At 41.4% G+C, this 18335-nt stretch overlaps 1 protein-coding gene across 2 annotated transcripts; it reads left to right on the top strand.

Moving 5' to 3' along the window:
• Nucleotides 1–256: 256 nt before the first annotated feature.
• Nucleotides 257–17904, top strand: LOC131140530 (zinc finger FYVE domain-containing protein 1-like). Of its 2 annotated transcripts, XM_058091038.1 has the most exons (12): nucleotides 259–367; nucleotides 1039–1557; nucleotides 1633–2137; nucleotides 3820–4034; nucleotides 4117–4223; nucleotides 4320–4428; nucleotides 5718–5815; nucleotides 7990–8107; nucleotides 9623–9793; nucleotides 10043–10223; nucleotides 11588–11692; nucleotides 16288–17904. In XM_058091038.1, exons 2-12 carry the CDS (start codon nucleotides 1051–1053, stop codon nucleotides 16518–16520), a joined length of 2349 nt encoding a protein of 782 aa, XP_057947021.1. In that variant the 5' UTR covers nucleotides 259–367; nucleotides 1039–1050; the 3' UTR covers nucleotides 16521–17904. The 2 variants fall into 2 exon arrangements, with proteins under 2 accessions (XP_057947020.1, XP_057947021.1); XM_058091037.1 differs by having other exon boundaries at nucleotides 257–1557; nucleotides 16288–17903.
• Nucleotides 17905–18335: the final 431 nt, after the last annotated feature.

Here is an 18335-nt window from a genome sequence, read left to right as displayed (position 1 = left end):
ATAACCTGTAGTATTTTTGTATTATTTTTATTTAATTATTATTTTTGACATTTTTACATATATATACAGAAATTGAGGACCAGATAAGGATATAATAAACAGTAAACAGAGTCAGTTTAAAAAATGAAACGAGACCGATAAATAAATTGTACAGTATTTAGTTAGAAACGCCCTATAGAGCATTTTCCGTAGTTGAACTACATTTCCCATGATGCATCACAGCACCCAGCTTCCGCTGCCCCTGTGAGTGAAAATAATCTGATCAGCTGATCTGACCTGGCAACAAAACGTAGCTAGTGATATCTGTTAGGGAGGGGACTCAAGAACGAAAACAATGACACTGCTAGGACGGATTTAAACCAACAAGGTACGATTTTAAAGACTTTTAAAGCAAGGATTCCCCTCCCGGATTCAAGCGTCCGCGACTATCTAAGCTATTTTCTGACATTGGCTGACTGTAGCTTTGTTGATGTTTTTTTTTTTTTTTTAGTGTATGTTGCTGGCTGCTCATTTGTGTGCTTGAGAGCTGTTTGTTCAATAATTATTATTTAGCAAATAAGAGATAGCCGCTAGCTTTTAAAGCAAGCATTCTTTGTTTGAATGCTAAATATTATCTGTCGTGCTAGCTAGCCGGCGAGCTATTATTATTATTATTATTATTATTATTAAGGGCCAGTTTTCTAGCTAGCTTGTTGTTAGCATTATTTGCACATTCATCATTCAGAAATAGCTAGTCGTGTCGTGTCGCTTGTGGCTACATATAGATATTTTTTTAATGTTATTTTTGAGCGTAATGTCTTTTTTTAATTGCTGAATTTTCGGTACAAGTTAATAGTTAGGCACAGAGGTGTATTCTTTGTTGTTACACTGAAGTCATTTCTTTCTTGTTTACACATAAAACCAGCAACCAAGTCACAATGCAGCTAATTTAAATTAAGTTTAGTTAGTATTATCACAGGTTTTTGGCATTGGAAGCTTAGTTGGAAATTGCTGGTGCTATATAGTCAAAGCATTTTCCAATAAGCTCCATATTTTAAGTTGACAGAAACGATGAGCGGGCATGGCTCATCTTCAGAAAAGGGAGTCAACACAAGTCTGACATGTCAAGAGAGTTACGCCTGCGGTGGCTCCGAAGAAGCCGCCTTTGAATGCGAAGACTGTAAGACATTGCAGTGTGTTCGCTGTGACCTGGAACTTCACAGTCAGGAGCGACTCAAGAACCACGAGCGACTCCAGATAAAAAACCCGGGTCACGTCCCTTACTGTGACAACTGCAAAGCGGGCGACAACGGCAAGCGTAACAGGTCCATGGTACGCTGCCAGAACTGCAAAGTCAACTTGTGTCAAGAGTGTCAAAAACGCACACACGGCGGCGGAAATAAGAAGAAACACCATCTCACGCCGTATCTTCTCTCGACAAAACAATCCGAAGTCGGGATTGTGCAAGCGTCCGCTCAGCCTGCCGTGCAAAAACTCGATGAAGCTAAGTCACGCAGAGCAAAACTGTTGGAAAATGTGTGCAGTTTCCTTCTGGTTGACGAAAATGAGGAAATGCAGGTAACCTCTACAGAAGCAAGACTTCACTGACTTAAATAAAGTCTCACTTAACACGGTTTTCATTTTCTGCCTCAGATAAAAGACGAAACCGCATTTGTGAAGAAGCTAACCTGCTTGCCGAGCCAGCTCTTGAAGGTCGTGTCCATTTTCGGGAACACCGGAGAAGGAAAATCTCACACTCTCAACCACACCTTCTTCATGGGCAGGGAAGTGTTCAAGACGTCTCCGACACAAGAGTCCTGCACAGTCGGCGTGTGGGCCGCTTTCGACCCGTTCCATAATGTGGTGGTTATCGATACTGAGGGGCTTTTGGGGAACAGTTCCAAACAAGGCCAGAGGACGCGTCTCTTGCTCAAGGTGCTCGCCATCTCAGACCTCATCATCTACCGCACCCACGCGGACCGCCTCCATGATGACCTCTTTAAATTTCTCGGGGACGCCTCGGAGGCTTACTTGAAGCATTTCACCAAGGAACTGAAGGCCACCACGGCCCGCTGCGGTCTGGATGTTCCTCTGTCTACTTTGGGCCCCGCTGTGGTCATCTTCCATGAAACTGTCCACACTAAGCTGCTTGGTACAGGTATGAATTATTGTAGCATATCTAGCTAGCTTCTTTTATCTCATCAACAGTTACTGGTCAAAGTGTGTTTCCATCATTATCGTTACGATTATTGCACTTTGTTCGACGCTTGAACGCATCACAGTTATGTGCTGTGACATGCAAGTATGAAACCTATACATAACTTATAATACTTAATACCCTTGCAACTTTAAATTGGTAGCGGTACCTAGGCTAATCATACATAAATATAGTGGTAAAAATTATCATTATTATTGTTATTAATTATCACTTTACAAAAAAATAGTAATAATGTATAGCAAGACATCATTGCTTCAAAAATGGAGTTTGCAACAATTTGGTTGTTGATGATAAAACAAAGAAAGGTGATTTAAAATACTCATTTAAAAACATTATATCAACCATTACAATAAAATACAATGCAAACAAACAACCCAAAGCATGTCTAAAAACCTCAAGGTAGGGCTTAAAAAGAAAAAAACAAACAAAAAAATAATAACAAAAAAAATAATAAAAATGCGTTTTTTAAACAAAAAAATGCATTTATCAAAAACAGAAAAATATACAAACTTTTTCAGTGCTTTGGTTCCGATTTTCTACAATACTACTACTATTTTTCTGCACAAAATAAGGTGAAAAATAAATAAACAAATCAAGAATAAAGAAAATCAATCACTAATAAATAAATATAATAATAATAATAAAACGGCAAATAATAAAAACTTAAGAAACCACATATAGTTGGTGGGTAGACAAATTATTTTTTTTTTCAGATTAAAATGAACAAAGCATTATTAGAGCCCTGCAGACATGACAAAACACAACTATCGTCAAGTTTTTTTATTTACAACATATTGTGCAACTGCAGGGTCTTGAGACACATGCTAACTCGCAAACTAGAGAGCTATAGCGACCTAAACGGTAGCCTTCAAGTTATTTCCTTTCAACTTAAATCGCCAAAAACTTACCACTCCACGCGGATAGGGAGGATAACTATTAACAGTTATTTAACCTTTAACATGAACATTAATGAAACGTAATAATTTTTTTCTGGGTACATGATACCATACAGCATCCATATCAAACTTGCACGGGTCGCAACTAACATTAAACTTTCATATTTAAGGCGGGGGCCTCAAATTAGTGTCCTGCGGGCCACATTTGGCCCGCGGGCCGCATGTTTGAGACCCCTGCTTTAAAGCTACTTCCTGAAGCTGTACTCGAAGCATCATGAAAAATATAGTTTTAGTTATAAAAAAAAATAAAAAAAATGATAGAAAGGCTGAAAAATTTGCACATAACATTCTCCGACATATATTTGTCTCATTAGTATTTATGCATTACTTGCTGGTAGATTCTAGTGAAAGTGTGAACAGTGGAAAAAGCCTTGCTTGACCCTTGACCTACCCTTCTATGCTTCTAGGAAAAAGGAAATGTCTATCATAAGACTATGATAATAATATAACCTTAAAACTATGCAAAATGCAAAAAAATAAAAAAATAAAAAAATAAAAAAATAAAAAAATAAAAAAATAAAAAAATAAAAAAATAAAAAAATAAAAAAATAAAAAAATAAAAAAATAAAAATAAATAAAACTATGCAAAATTTGTGTCTGAACATCATTTAACCAAAATATAATTACTGAACTCTCAAAAACCATTCCACTGTGTTTTTGTTTCAGATAAGTCGCACGAATCAGTGGACAGGCTGCTATTGGAGCGTTTCAAAAAGGTCTCCCGCTTCCCAGAGGCCTTCAGTTCTGTACAGTACTGGGGCACGCAGACTCTAACCCCGCCCACTGACTTCTGCGGCCTGCAGAATAAACTGGAACAGCTCCTGGACAACAACGCCACACGTTCTCCACGCACCCCTGTGGTTATCTTTAAAGCCCTGCTGGTAGGAAGGACTCAGCCACATGTATTAAATCAACACCTTTTAGTAGTTTTATACTGTATTATGATGTTTTTTTTCTTTATAGGCATTAAGTGAGCGTTTTAGTGGGGAAATCGGAGACGAGTTAGTAGCTCACAGTTGCTTCTTCCCCGATGAGTACTTCACTTGCTCCGGATTGTGCCTCAGTTGCGGGTCAGTGTTTTTCCTAAATTCCATCGCCGCCCACTCTTACAGACTCCTATTGTGAGGACTTGTTTAAGATTCTGACCTGTGCTGTTACAATCGTAGATCTGGTTGCAAGAACAGTATGAATCACCTCGGAGAAGGAGTCTGCCATGAGGCTAAGCATCGTTGTCGCTATTCCGCTCAGTATGATAACCGCATTTATACCTGCAAGGTAAGCACAGTGGCTTGTCGACCTCACTTCTACGCCTTATTTTTTCAATATGGAGAATATAAAATATGGAGTTTTTCTGCCCTAAGTAGCTAAAAATGACACTTTGGAATGTTTGTGGGAATTTTGTGAATGATTCTTTATAGCAGGGGTCTCAAACTCAAATTACTTGGGGGCCACTGGAGCTCAGGTCTGGGTGAGACTGGGCCGCATCAGGTTTTCCCCAAAAAAAATGCATTTATTAAAAACAAAAAAATTTTAAAAACTTTGCTTTGGTTCCAATTTTCTACAATAAAAGCTCTGATAAAACATTCCACTGTTCTCAAATATCTTACTTTTTATTTTTCTACACAAAATAAGATGAAAAATAAATAAACAAATCAAGAATAAAGAAAATCAATCAATCAGTAATAAATAAATAAATATAATAATAATAATAAAACACCAAATAATAAAAACTTAAGAAACCACATATAGTTGGTGGGTAGACAAATTATTTTTATTCACATTAAAATGAACAAAGCATTATTAGAGCCCTGTAGACATGACAAAACACGACTATAGTCACATTTATACTCTTTTTATTTACAACATATTGCGCAACTGCAGGGTCTTGAGACACATGCTAACTCGCAAACTAGAGAGCTATAGCGACCCTAAACGGTAGCCTTCAAGTTATTTCCTTTAAACTTAAATAGCCAAAAACTTACCACTTCCACACGGATAGGGAGGATAACTATTAACAGTTATTTAACCTTTAACATGAACATTAATCAAACGTAATAATTTTTTCTGGGTACATGATACCATACAGCATCCGTATCAAACTTGCGCGGGCCGCACTAACATTAAACTTTCATATCGAGGCGGGGGGCCTCAAACTAGTGTCCTGCGGGCCACATTTGGTCCGCGGGCCGCATGTTTGAGACCCCTGCCATACAGCATCCATATCAAACTTGCGCGGGCCGCACTAACATTAAACTTTCATATCAAGGCTATGGCCTCAAATTAGTGTCCTGCGGGCCACATTTGGCCCGCGGGCCGCATGTTTGAGACCCCTGCCATACAGCATTCATATCAATCTTGCGCGGGCAGCACTAACATTAAACTTTCATATCAAGGGGGAGGGCCTCAAACTAGTGTCCTGCGGGCCACATTTGGCCCGCGGGCCGCATGTTTGAGACCCCTGCCATACAGCATCCATATCAAACTTGCGTGGGTCGCACTAACATTAAACCTTCATATCAATCATGTCAAAGATGACTCCAAAATGTCTTATTGTGTCATATCAGGCTTGTTATGAAGGTGGAAAAGAAGTGATTGTCATCCCAAAGACCTCAGCCTCCTCTGACTCTCCTTGGATGGGCCTTGCCAAATACGCCTGGTCTGGGTGAGTACCGAGAGGGTCGAACCGAAAAACAATCTTGGGTCATAGCTTATAGTAACTTCACACTGCTTCATTTGACATCATCTTAAGTGACCTTAAAGCATATTTCCCCATAAACACACAATAAGAGCACCTTGACCTTTTAGCTCACAGATGACACTTGTAACCAGTAGTCGAACAAGTACTGTATTGGGTGCTTGGGTGTCCACAATGCGGCCCAGGGTCAATAACTGACATGGTGACGTAACACAAAAATTGCCTTTGCCTATTATATTTCTCTTACCAAAATAAAAACATTCATTCATTCATTCATTTTTAACCGCTTATCCTCACAAGGGTCGCGGGGGTGCTGGAGCCTATCCCAGCTGTCTTCCTACACCCTGGACTGGTGGCCAGCCAATCACAGGGCACATATAGACAAACAACCATTCACACTCACATTCATACCTATGGACAATTTGGATTCGCTAATTAACCTAGCATGTTTTTGGAATGTGGGAGGAAACCGGAGTACCCGGAGAGATCTGCGCGCTAACCACTCGACCACCGTGCAGCCCCTAATCAACAGTATTAACAGTTATTTAACCTTTAAAATGAACATGAATGAAACCCGCACAGAAAGCTTTCTATGTCTTCCAGAATATGCACCTATTCCAGCTATGTTGCCTTGTATTTCCTGCCTCACTCATGCACGGGGAGAACATGCAAACTCCGAGGTGGTATTGAACTTCGGTTTCCTAGCTGTGAGGCCTGCGCGCTAACCACTCGACAGCTGTGCAGCCCCTAATCAACTATATAAACAGTTACTTAACCTTTAAAATGAACATGAAGGCAACTTCATAATTTTACCAAATTAGCAAGTTAGCATTGTTAGCATCGGGGCCTCCAACTAGCGTCCCGCGGGCCGCGAGTTTGAGACCACTGATTTAGACATTAAAGGGGACCAATTATGCTCATTTTCGGCCCTTTGTATTAAGTTGTAGAGCAACAATTTGGAGTCGCTAATTAACCTAGCATGCATGTTTTTGGAATGTGGGAGGAAACCGGAGTACCCGGAGAGGTCTGCGCGCTAACCACTCGCCCACCGTGCAGCCCCTAATCAACAGTATTAACAGTTATTTAACCTTTAAAATGAACATGAATGAAACTTCATAATTTTACCCAATTAGCAAGTTAGCATTGTTAGCATCGGGGCCTCAAACTAGCGTCCCGCGGGCCGTGAGTTTGAGACCACTGATTTAGACATTAAAGGGGACCGATTATGCTAATTTTCGGCCCCTTTGTATTAAGTTGTAGAGCAACAATTTGGAGTCGGCAATTAACCTAGCATGTTTTTGGAATGTGGGAGGAAACCGGAGTACCCGGAGAGGTCTGGCCGCTAACCACTCGAACACCGTGCAGCCCCTAATCAACAATATTAACAGTTATTTAACCTTAAAAATGAACATGAACGAAACTTCATAATTTTACCCTATTAGCAAGTTAGCATTGTTAGCATCGGGGCCTCAAACTAGCGTCCTGCGGGTCGTGAGTTTGAGACCACTGATTTAGACATTAAAGAGGAGCGATTATGCTCATTTTCGGCCCTTTGTATTAAGTTGTAGAGCAACAATTTGGAGTCGCTAATTAACCTAGCATGTTTTTGGAATGTGGGAGGAAACCGGAGTACCCGGAGAGGTCTGCGCGCTAACCACTCGACCTCCGTGCAGCCCCTAATCAACAGTATTAACAGTTATTTAACCTTTAAAATGAACATGAATGAAACGTCATAATTTTACCCAATTAGCAAGTTAGCATTGTTAGCATCGGGGCCTCAAACTAGTTACTACTAGGGTACTACTAGGAAACCGGAGTACCCGGAGAAAACCCACGCATGCACGGGGAGAACATTCAAACTCCACACAGAGATGGCCGAGGGTGGGATTGAACTCGGGTCTCCCTGCTGTGAGGTCTGCGCGCTAACCACTCGTCCACCGTGCAAATTAAAAAAACGGCACAATTTCACATTATCCGCCAGCGGTTTGCAGTTTTCATGTTTCATTTGAAAAATAATTTCAACAATCCACACAAAAGTTATCTTATTCTACCAAAAACTGTGACTTATTACACCGCTATTAACCACTTCATGTTTTTTTTTTTGTTTTTTTTTACACGTATATTTTTGTGTGTATTTTCAGGTATGTTATCGAATGTCCCAACTGTGGAGTGATCTATCGGAGCCGTCAGTATTGGTACGGGAACCAGGACCCAGTGGATACAGTAGTCCGAACTGAGATCCAGCATGTTTGGCCTGGGGTAAGAAGTGATGTTACAGTCTGATAGTATCCTTTGCTCCAATAGACAGTCAACTGGTAGGTGGATGGTCCTCTGAAATAAAAAATATGCTGCAAATAGGCCCTTTTTTGTTTGCTAACAAAGCATTATTAGAGCCCTGTAGACATGACAAAACACGACTATAGTCACATTTATACTCTTTTTATTTACAACATATTGCGCAACTGCAGGGTCTTGAGACACATGCTAACTCGCAAACTAGAGAGCTAGCGACCTAAACGGTAGCCTTCAAGTTATTTCCTTTCAACTTCATTCATTCATTCATTTTCTACCGCTTTTCCTCACGAGGGTCGCGGGGGGTGCTGGAGCCTATCCCAGCTGTCTTCGGGCGAGAGGCGGGGTACACCCTGGACTGGTCGCCAGCCAATCACAGGGCACATATAGACAAACAACCATTCACACTCACATTCATACCTACGGACAATTTGGAGTCGCCAATTAACCTAGCATGTTTTTGGAATGTGGGAGGAAACCGGAGTACCCGGAGAAAACCCACGCATGCACGGGGAGAACATGCAAACTCCACACAGAGATGGCCGAGGGTGGGGATTGAACCCTGGTCTCCTAGCTGTGAGGTCTGCGCGCTAACCACGAGACCGCCGTGCCGCCCCTCCTTTCAACTTAAATAGCCAAAAACTTACCACTTCCACACGGATAGGGAGGATAACTATTAACAGTTATTCATTCATTCATTCATTTTCTACCGCTTTTCCTCACGAGGGTCGCGGGGGGTGCTGGAGCCTATCCCAGCTGTCTTCGGGCGAGAGGCGGCGTACACCCTGGACTGGTCGCCAGCCAATCACAGGGCACATATAGACAAACAACCATTCACACTCACATTCATACCTACGGACAATTTGGAGTCGCCAATTAACCTAGCATGTTTTTGGAATGTGGGAGGAAACCGGAGTACCCGGAGAAAACCCACGCATGCACGGGGAGAACATGCAAACTCCACACAGAGATGGCCGAGGGCGGGGATTGAACCCTGGTCTCCTAGCTGTGAGGTCTGCGCGCTAACCACGAGACCGCCGTGCCGCCCCTCCTTTCAACTTAAATAGCCAAAAACTTACCACTTCCACACGGATAGGGAGGATAACTATTAACAGTTATTTAATATAAAAATACAGGTAGTTAGGCGGTACAGCTTGATTCGGTGCTTGATTACACTTTGATTTAGTTAGTGGCTCTACTGCAGCTCTGCAGACTTAACATGGGATATTCCCATGACCTCAATAAATATTGTGAAAAAAATCATACATGACATGCAGAAAACTAAGCATTACTTCTATGTCTAATTACTGTGCATTAAAAAGTGCTAATGTCTGACCAATAAACAGACGGTCAAGCATTTTTCCAAATAAACGACTCCCCTAAAATGGACACCTTACTTAAATGACACTATTTGAGGAATTACGTTAGCATTAGCTTGCATCGTTTTGTAGTAATAAAAAAAAAAATATCTGTGTTGTGCAGTCTGAAGGCTTTTTAAAGGACAACAGCAATGCAGCGCAGCGTCTTTTGGATGGAGTCAACATGGTGGCCCAGTCCGTGTCAGAGCTCAGCGTCAAGCCTGCCAAGGCCGTCACCTCCTGGCTGACGGATCAAATCGCGCCAGCCTACTGGAAGCCCAACTCTCTTATCTTGGTGAGTGACACGTAACGGCCCCCACCCCCCCCCCTTCTTGCCACACGACACCAACAACCTTAGTCAACACTTCTTCGTGTCCTGGGGGATGTTTACAATGTTGCGGTGCTCCTTGCCTGTTACACAATCTTTATGTGCTGCACACAAGATAGCATGTGGACATTATGTCCTCTTTTCCTAATCGATGTTGGTCAGTAACATGTTGTTCTTGCTGTGTTTTTTTTTTTTTTTTTTTTTTTCTGATATAAGATGTGCCATAAGTGTCAAGCGGTCTTCCAGGAGAATGATACCAAGCATCACTGCCGTGCCTGCGGGGAGGGCTTCTGTGATGGCTGCTCTTCCAAAGCCGCCCCGGTCCCCGAACGAGGTTGGGGTCTTGCCCCTGTCAGAGTGTGCGATGTGTGCTTTGAGCAGAGAGCTTCACATGCAGGTATATACATCATATATACCAGTGATTTTCAACCATTTTTTTTCTGTTTAAATTTATCCCGGGTGCGTTCTTTCAGAGCATGCTCAGATATGACGTAACACGCAGATCCAGACGTTCTTTTAAACTTTTAAAAATGGAGGCCAGCAATCGGCACTGGACTAAGCAAAGTTTCTTTCAAGTTATTTCCTTTAAACTTAAATAGCCAAAAACTTACCACTTCCACACGGACAGGGAGGATAGCTATTAACAGTTATTTAACCTTTAACATGAACATTAATCAAACGTAATATTTTTTTCTGGGTACATGATACCATACAGCATCCATATCAAACTTGCGCAGGGCCGCACTAACATTAAACTTTCATATCAAGGCGGGGGCCTCAAACTAGCGTCCTGCGGGCCAAATGTGGCATAACACGCAGATCCAGACGTTCTTCAGTTTTAAAAATGGAGGCCAGCAATCGGCACTGGACTAAGCAAAGTTTCCTTCAAGTTATTTCCTTTAAACTTAAATAGCCAAAAACGTACCACTTCCACACGGATAGGGAGGATAGCTATTAACAGTTATTTAACCTTTAACATGAACATTAATCAAACGTAATAATTTTTGTCTGGGTACATGATACCATACAGCATCCATATCAAACTTGCGCGGGCCGCACTAATATTAAACTTTCATATCAAGGCAGGGGCCTCAAACTAGCGTCCTGCGGGCCAAATGTGGCATAACACGCAGATCCAGACGTTCTTCAGTTTTAAAAATGGAGGCCAGCAATCGGCACTGGACTAAGCAAAGTTTATTTTTGATTCAAATTAAATTTCAAGACTGGACAGACGAAAAACCGGCAATACGCAGTTATTCCAACAAGTGAAAGAATAACTTTTGGAAGTCGGTATCACGTGATGTTGATGTTTGCGTTTTACTGGGCATGCCCTATTGACTATTCTGGTTGATTTTCACGAACGCATGTAGACAAGAGATTGGAATATTCCTTTCTATGGATACCATTGTTTCCCGAAAGGTGATTCGGAAAGAGAAAAAGTGGTCATGTAAAAACCGTGGCTACTGTGGAGTGTCTGTGGTGTAAAGACTAGCATAGCAATGTAATATTGGTCCGTGTGGCAACACCTACCTTGTTCCTCCGATAGACTTACTGATGCACGTGTGAGGTCGTGGTGACATTTTGTAACATTTTTAGTTAGTGGTGTGCTACAAGATTTTTTCCAATGTAAAAAAAAAACGTGCCGTGGCTCAAAAAAAGGTTGAAAAACACTGACATATACGTCACATGTCTCCATTGTTGTTGTTGTTTTTATTAAGACTTACAGTTGTCATGAAATTAAAAAAAAAACTCTTAATGCAGAGCATGACGAGGAAGAGGAGGAAGGTGGAACTCTTGCCAGAAAGGTCGGAGAGGCGGTGACCAACACCATAGGGGTTGTAGTGACCGCTATTGACATCCCGCTGGGTGAGTGTTTCCCCCCAAGCAAAAACTAAAGAGGATTGTTGTGTAACAGGAGTAAGTGACTTGGTAAACATTGGCCTATGAATGCATTGCCCTCTGGTGGCTGAGGCGTATCATTTTTACACTTGGACACCGGTGTTCATTCAGGAAATATACCCTTAAAATGTCAAATTTCATATAAATATAATATCATTACAAACCTTGGTGAAAACATAAAATATTTGATGGTGGCTCAATGGCGTCTGTTTAATATTCATCTCTGCCGTTTATTGCCATGGTGAGATGCAGCAGATGTCCAATTGCTCAGATCATTTCCTTTTAAGGGCCCTCGTTTTAAAGTTACTCTTGTTGTACATAATTTAAATGTCATTTGTACTGGTTGGCGCGCAGGCCTCACAGCTAGGAGACCCGAATTCAATTCCACCTGCGTGTTTTCCCTGTGCATAATAAATAATAATAATAATAATACATTTTCTTTGTATAGCGCTTTTCAGCTGACTAAAAACAAGTGAATTGTCCATAGGTATGAATGTGAGTGTGAATGGTTGTTTGTCTATATGTGCCCTGTGATTGGCTGGCCACCAGTCCAGGGTGTACCCCGCCTCTCGCACGAAGACAGCTGGGATAGGCTCCAGAAACCCCCGTGACCCTCGTGGGGAAAACCTGTAGAAAATGAATGCTAGGAGCGAGGCTGCACGGTGGTCGAGTGGTTAGCGCGCAGGCCTCACAGGCCAAGTTCCTGAGTTCAATTCCACCCTCGGCCATCTATGTGTGGAGTTTGCATGTTCTCCTCTGTGCATTCCAAAAACATGCTAGGTTAATTAGCGACTCCAAATTGTCCATAGGTATGAATGTGAGTGTGAATGGTTGTTTGTCTATATGTGCCCTGTGATTGGCTGGCCACCAGTCCAGGGTGTACCCCGCCTCTTACCCAAAGACAGCTGGGATAGGCTCCAGCACCCCCCACGACCTTCGTGAGGATAAGCGGTAGAAAATGAATGAATTCATGAATTTTCTAGAGCAGTGGTTAGAATGCAGACCTCACAGCTAGGAGACCTGGGTTCAATTCCACACTCGGCCACACTCGGCATGCATGGGTTTTCTCCGGGTACTCCGGTTTCCTCCCACATTCCAAAAACATGCTAGGTTAATTAGCGACTCCAAATTGTCCATAGGTATGAATGTGAGTGTGAATGGTTGTTTGACTTCCTTTATTATCATTGCACAATAACACAGCAGTGAAATTGCCAACGAAATATCATTGCCTGGTTCCCATATAATACCAGAGACAACAGCACGGCGGTCGAGTGGTTAGCGCGCAGACCTCACAGCTAGGAGACCAGGGTTCAATTCCACATTCGACCATCTCTGTGTGGATTTTGCATGTTCTCCCCGTGCATGCGTGGGTTTTCTCCGGGTACTCCGGTTTCCTCCCACATTCCAAAAAAACATGCTAGGTTAATTAGCGACTCCAAATTGTCCATAGGTATGAATGTGAGTGTGAATGGTTGTTTGTCTATATGTGCCCTGTGATTGGCTGGCCACCAGTCCAGGGTGTACCATACCTCTCGCCCGAAGACAGCTGGGATAGGCTCCATACATTATTACACACAGATGTGTTTTCTGAGGAAACAATTTCCAATTTTTGTAGAATAAACAATAAATACATAAAAAAAATCTTATTTTATTATCTAATATCTAATTTTATTGCTGTGTTATTGTGCAATTACAATAAAGGAAGTCTATCTACTACTACTACTATCTACTATACCGGATCTCATATTGGAGTGTGCAGGTGTTTGTACAGCGACCATGCTAGCTCCATAGAAAAATGTATGGCTAATAATAATAAATAATATTTATTCATGATATCCGTTTTCATGACAACGGAACACCAACAAAGGCATAAACGTCGTGATTAGATGATGATGATGGAAAAATGAGAATCTCACCGACTTGGCTGCAATTGTGAAATATAATTTTTACAATGTCAGTTTTATGGACCCACCTAGGCCACTTCAAGGAGAGCGCTACATTATCGCTAACTACGTGCCTCACAGCGTCTGACTTGCTTGGATTGTTATATCAACAAGCCTGTAAGTTCACACCTCCAAAGCCAACACGTCTGGAAAGACGAGGTTTCGAATGAAGAACTGAAATGTGACAAGAATTAACAACGGAGTCGAACATTCCAGACTTGCAACGCCTAGTGTTTTTTTTCCCCCATTCCCTTTGGAGCGAGCCAGCTGTCACACATACTACAGAGGATATGCGGACGATCCCTCACCAGATGGAGCGTGCCTGATCGAGGCGAGACTCATCATGAGAGTGGGATGCGTTCAATAAACAGTCGGGAATGATCGACATTTTTGTAAGGAACCGAATAGCATCCACGGGAATTATTAGAAGCAGAATTTTAACATTTAACAGATATTTTAGATCATTTTATGCTTTCAACTTTGTGAGAACATTTTGGGGACGGTCCCTTTTATATTCCGAGTATATTTCCTTTAAACTTAAATAGCCAAAAACTTACCACTTCCACACGGATAGAGAGGATAACTATTAACAGTTATTTAACCTTTTAACATGATTTAGCATGTTTTTGGAATGTGAGAGGAAACCGGAGTAGCCGGAGAAAACCCATGATGGCCGAGAGTGGAATTGAACCCTGGTCTCCTAGCCGTGAGGTCTGCGCGCTAACCACTCGACCGCCGTGCCGTCCCAGATTAAAATGAACAAAGCATTATTAGAGCCCTGTAGACATGACAAGTTATTTCCTTTAAACTTAAATAGCCAAAAACTTACCACTTCCACACGGATAGGGAGGATAACTATTAACAGTTATTTAACCTTTTAACATGATTAGCATGATTTAGCATGTTTTTGGAATGTGAGAGGAAACCGGAGTACCCGGAGAAAACCCATGATGGCCGAGAGTGGAATTGAACCCTGGTCTCCTAGCCGTGAGGTCTGTGCGCTAACCACTCGACCGCCGTGCCGCCCCAGATTAAAATGAACAAAGCATTATTAGAGCCCTGTAGACATGACAAGTTATTTCCTTTAAACTTAAATAGCCAAAAACTTACCACTTCCACACGGATAGGGAGGATAACTATTAACAGTTATTTAACCTTTTAACATGATTAGCATGATTTAGCATGTTTTTGGAATGTGGGAGGAAACCGGAGTACCCGGAGAAAACCCATGATGGCCGAGAGTGGAATTGAACCCTGGTCTCCTAGCCGTGAGGTCTGTGCACCAACCACTCGACCGCCGTGCCGCCCCAGATTAAAATGAACAAAGCATTATTAGAGCCCTGTAGACATGACAAGTTATTTCCTTTAAACTTAAATAGCCAAAAAACTTACCACTTCCACACGGATAGGGAGGATAACTATTAACAGTTATTTAACCTTTAACATGAACATTAATCATTCATTTTCTACCGCTTTTTCCTCATGAGGGTCGCGGGGGATGCTGGAGCCTATCCCAGCTGTCTTTTGGGCGAGAGGCGGGGTACACCCTGGACTGGTCGCCAGCCAATCACAGGGCACATATAGACAAACAACCATTCACACTCACATTCATACCTATGGACAATTTGGAGTCGCCAATTAACCTAGCATGTTTTTGGAATGTGGGAGGAAACCGGAGTACCCGCAGAAAACCCATGATGGCCGAGAGTGGAATTGAACCCTGGTCTCCTAGCCGGGAGGTCTGTGCGCTAACCACTCGACCGCCGTGCCGCCCCAGATTAAAATGAACAAAGCATTACTAGAGCCCTGTAGACATGACAAAACACGACTATAGTCACATTTATACTCTTTTTTTTTATTTACAACATATTGCGCAACTGCAGGGTCTTGAGACACATGCTAACTCGCAAACTAGAGAGCTAGCGACCTAAACGGTAGCCTTCAAGTTATTTCCTTTAAACTTAAATAGCCAACAACTTACCACTTCCACACGGATAGGGAGGATAACTATTAACAGTTATTTAACCTTTAACATGAACATTAATCATTCATTCATTCATTTTCTACCGCTTTTTCCTCACAAGGGTGCTGGAGCCTATCCCAGCTGTCTTCGGGCGAGAGGCGCGGTACACCCTGGACTGGTCGCCAGCCAATCACAGGGCACATTACAACATATTGCGCAACTGCAGGGTCTTGAGACACATGCTAACTCGCAAACTAGAGAGCTATAGCGACCTAAACGGTAGCCTTCAAGTTATTTCCTTTCAACTTAAATAGCCAAAAACTTACCACTTCCACACGGATAGGGAGGATAACTATTAACAGTTATTTAACCTTTAACATGAACATTAATCAAACGTAATAATTTTTTCTGGGTACATGATACCATACAGCATCCATATCAAACTTGGCGCGGGCCGCACTAACATTAAACTTTCATATCAAGGCGGGGGCCTCAAAGTAGTGTCCTGCGGGCCACATTTGGCTCACGGGCCGCGTGTTTGAGACCGATGGTTTAAACACATTTTCCGAAAAAACACACTGACGTCACAGTCAGCAATGTTTGTGTGTGGAAACCACTATCTGTATTCATGTATCAATATTGTGTCCTCCTTCAAGGCCTGGTGAAAGACGCCGCCCGTCCCGCCTACTGGGTCCCCGACCAGGACATCCTCTCCTGCCACAACTGCCGGCGTGAATTCACTGCCAAGCTCTCCAAGCACCACTGCCGCGCCTGCGGCCAAGGAGTCTGCGACGACTGCTCCCCGGAACGCCGACCGGTGCCATCCCGCGGCTGGGACCACCCGGTGCGCGTTTGTACCAGCTGCGACCAAAAATCAGGAGAACTTTAACACAAGACGAACTTCCTTCCTCAGAATACTCAAAAAGAACAGAACGGCCGGAAACCTCTCAACAGTTCTGTATTGGTATCTGCGGACAGGAAGTTGTTAGCTACTGTATATATACGTAGAGGACACTTAGCAAATTTGGAAATGGAGAGTTCCCGTGGCCTTTTGTTTTCGAACAGCCAGAATCTGTGAGTTACTTGACGAGAGAGTGTAATGTAATCTACATTTCTACTCTTTATTATTCAACCTGAATATCTTCTTCACACAAATCCTTAATTGTATGTCAAATAAGCTTGATGAGCTATTTTTCTACTATGAGTAAATATTAAAAAAAAAAAAAAAAAAGTATCATTTAAAGAATACTAGCTAGCGGAGAGCGTTATTAGCCGTTCTTATATTGTTTCTCTAATGTACGTGTTAAGCGGCCAGATGATGTTTATGAATGAAGCGCAGGTTAGATTGCATGCATGAGTTTTTTTTTTTTGCACTACGCCTTTTTTTCAGCTGTTCTAGGCTGTTGCTTAACATGGCCTGAAAAAAACAGACGTCCATATTTATCAGCAGCGTAAGGTTTTTGATTATGTGAGGGTGCCAAAATCATTCAGGTCACTGTGTTTGTGCTGTTATGAAATGATATTTTTATCATGTTGTTGTGGTTGTATGAAGACAGAATACTGTTAGCAGCTACAAATTGTATATATATGTTTGGAAATTCATGAGAAAAAAAATATTCTGGTATGTATGAGAGTGTGAGATATCATTTTGGCATTTTTTTTTTGTTTAGTGATTATTCACTGAATGACTTTACCATCAGGCAGAGTGCATGTTGCACTTGTTATTTTCTTTTTGTTATTGTTTATGACAGATTTTTTGTCTCGAATTCACAGTCTTATGTATTGCATCTGACAAAGTCCCACGCAGTCATAATGTTGCATTTTTTTTTTGTCTTGTTTGTGTTTATCATTTTCACATTATTTACTGTAAACCATTTCAAATTATGTAGTGACTTTTCTTTTGCCGTATTAATTGACTAAACGATGTCATGCCCGTGTTTTAAATGTACGTCATACCCAATTAGCTTTAACTGAAAGGCTTTTAAAGTGCAAAAAAAATATCTGTCAAGCCTTTATTTTATGATGCAAGTTTTATTCGGTTTAGTTGTGTGGTTTGGGAAGATTTAATGTGTGTGTGTGTGTCACTCTTAAAATAGATTTGTCAAAATATTGCATCACATACACACACACACATCTGATACAATGTTACACATGATTGAATAGGAAATATCACGTCCATTCCTATTAAACAAAGTGTGCAATCTGTATTCTGTGCGGTTTTATAAACATATCTGCTACATATACATTATATTGTGCTTCATTTTGGAAGTACATTTAAAACTATTTTGAGGATACAGTAATTTAAAAAGATAATATTCAGTCTTAGCAAAACTATCAATTGCCTTTGTATTGCTTATGTGTGATTTTGGACATGAAAACTGCAGAAAAAGATAGTATTTATGCCTCTTTTCTCTCATCAGATAAAGTAAGGAAAATAATTTCCTTAGAGCTTATTGATGATGACAATAAATAATTAATTATTATTTGGCTAAATAATTAAACAGCTTCCTTTTTACTACTTTGCGCCATTGCGTGATTTTGAAATAATAAAATATATATACTTTATATTAATCCAAATTAATGGCTGTAAACTATGTATTGTGTTTCTCAGTTAGTTGTGTATAAAATATAACGTGAACGAAAAACCCTTTAAAAATTATTTTGACAGTTTACCCCTGAAACCACGCCCCACATCCGCACATAC

Source organism: Doryrhamphus excisus, chromosome 13, assembly GCF_030265055.1.
Source record: "Doryrhamphus excisus isolate RoL2022-K1 chromosome 13, RoL_Dexc_1.0, whole genome shotgun sequence".
NCBI lineage: Eukaryota > Metazoa > Chordata > Actinopteri > Syngnathiformes > Syngnathidae > Doryrhamphus > Doryrhamphus excisus.
Note: the sequence above shows the minus strand (reverse complement) of the source record. Positions and strands in the feature narration are given on the sequence as shown.

Bases quoted from the DNA above. Each gene is read 5' to 3' on its own strand.
- LOC131140530 (XM_058091038.1), top strand. From the start codon at position 1,051: ATGAGCGGGCATGGCTCATCTTCAGAAAAGGGAGTCAACACAAGTCTG. The intron at 4,429-5,717 runs GTAAGCACAGTG...GTGTCATATCAG, and splicing joins ACCGCATTTATACCTGCAAG to GCTTGTTATGAAGGTGGAAA. The intron at 5,816-7,989 runs GTGAGTACCGAG...GTGTATTTTCAG, and splicing joins GCCAAATACGCCTGGTCTGG to GTATGTTATCGAATGTCCCA.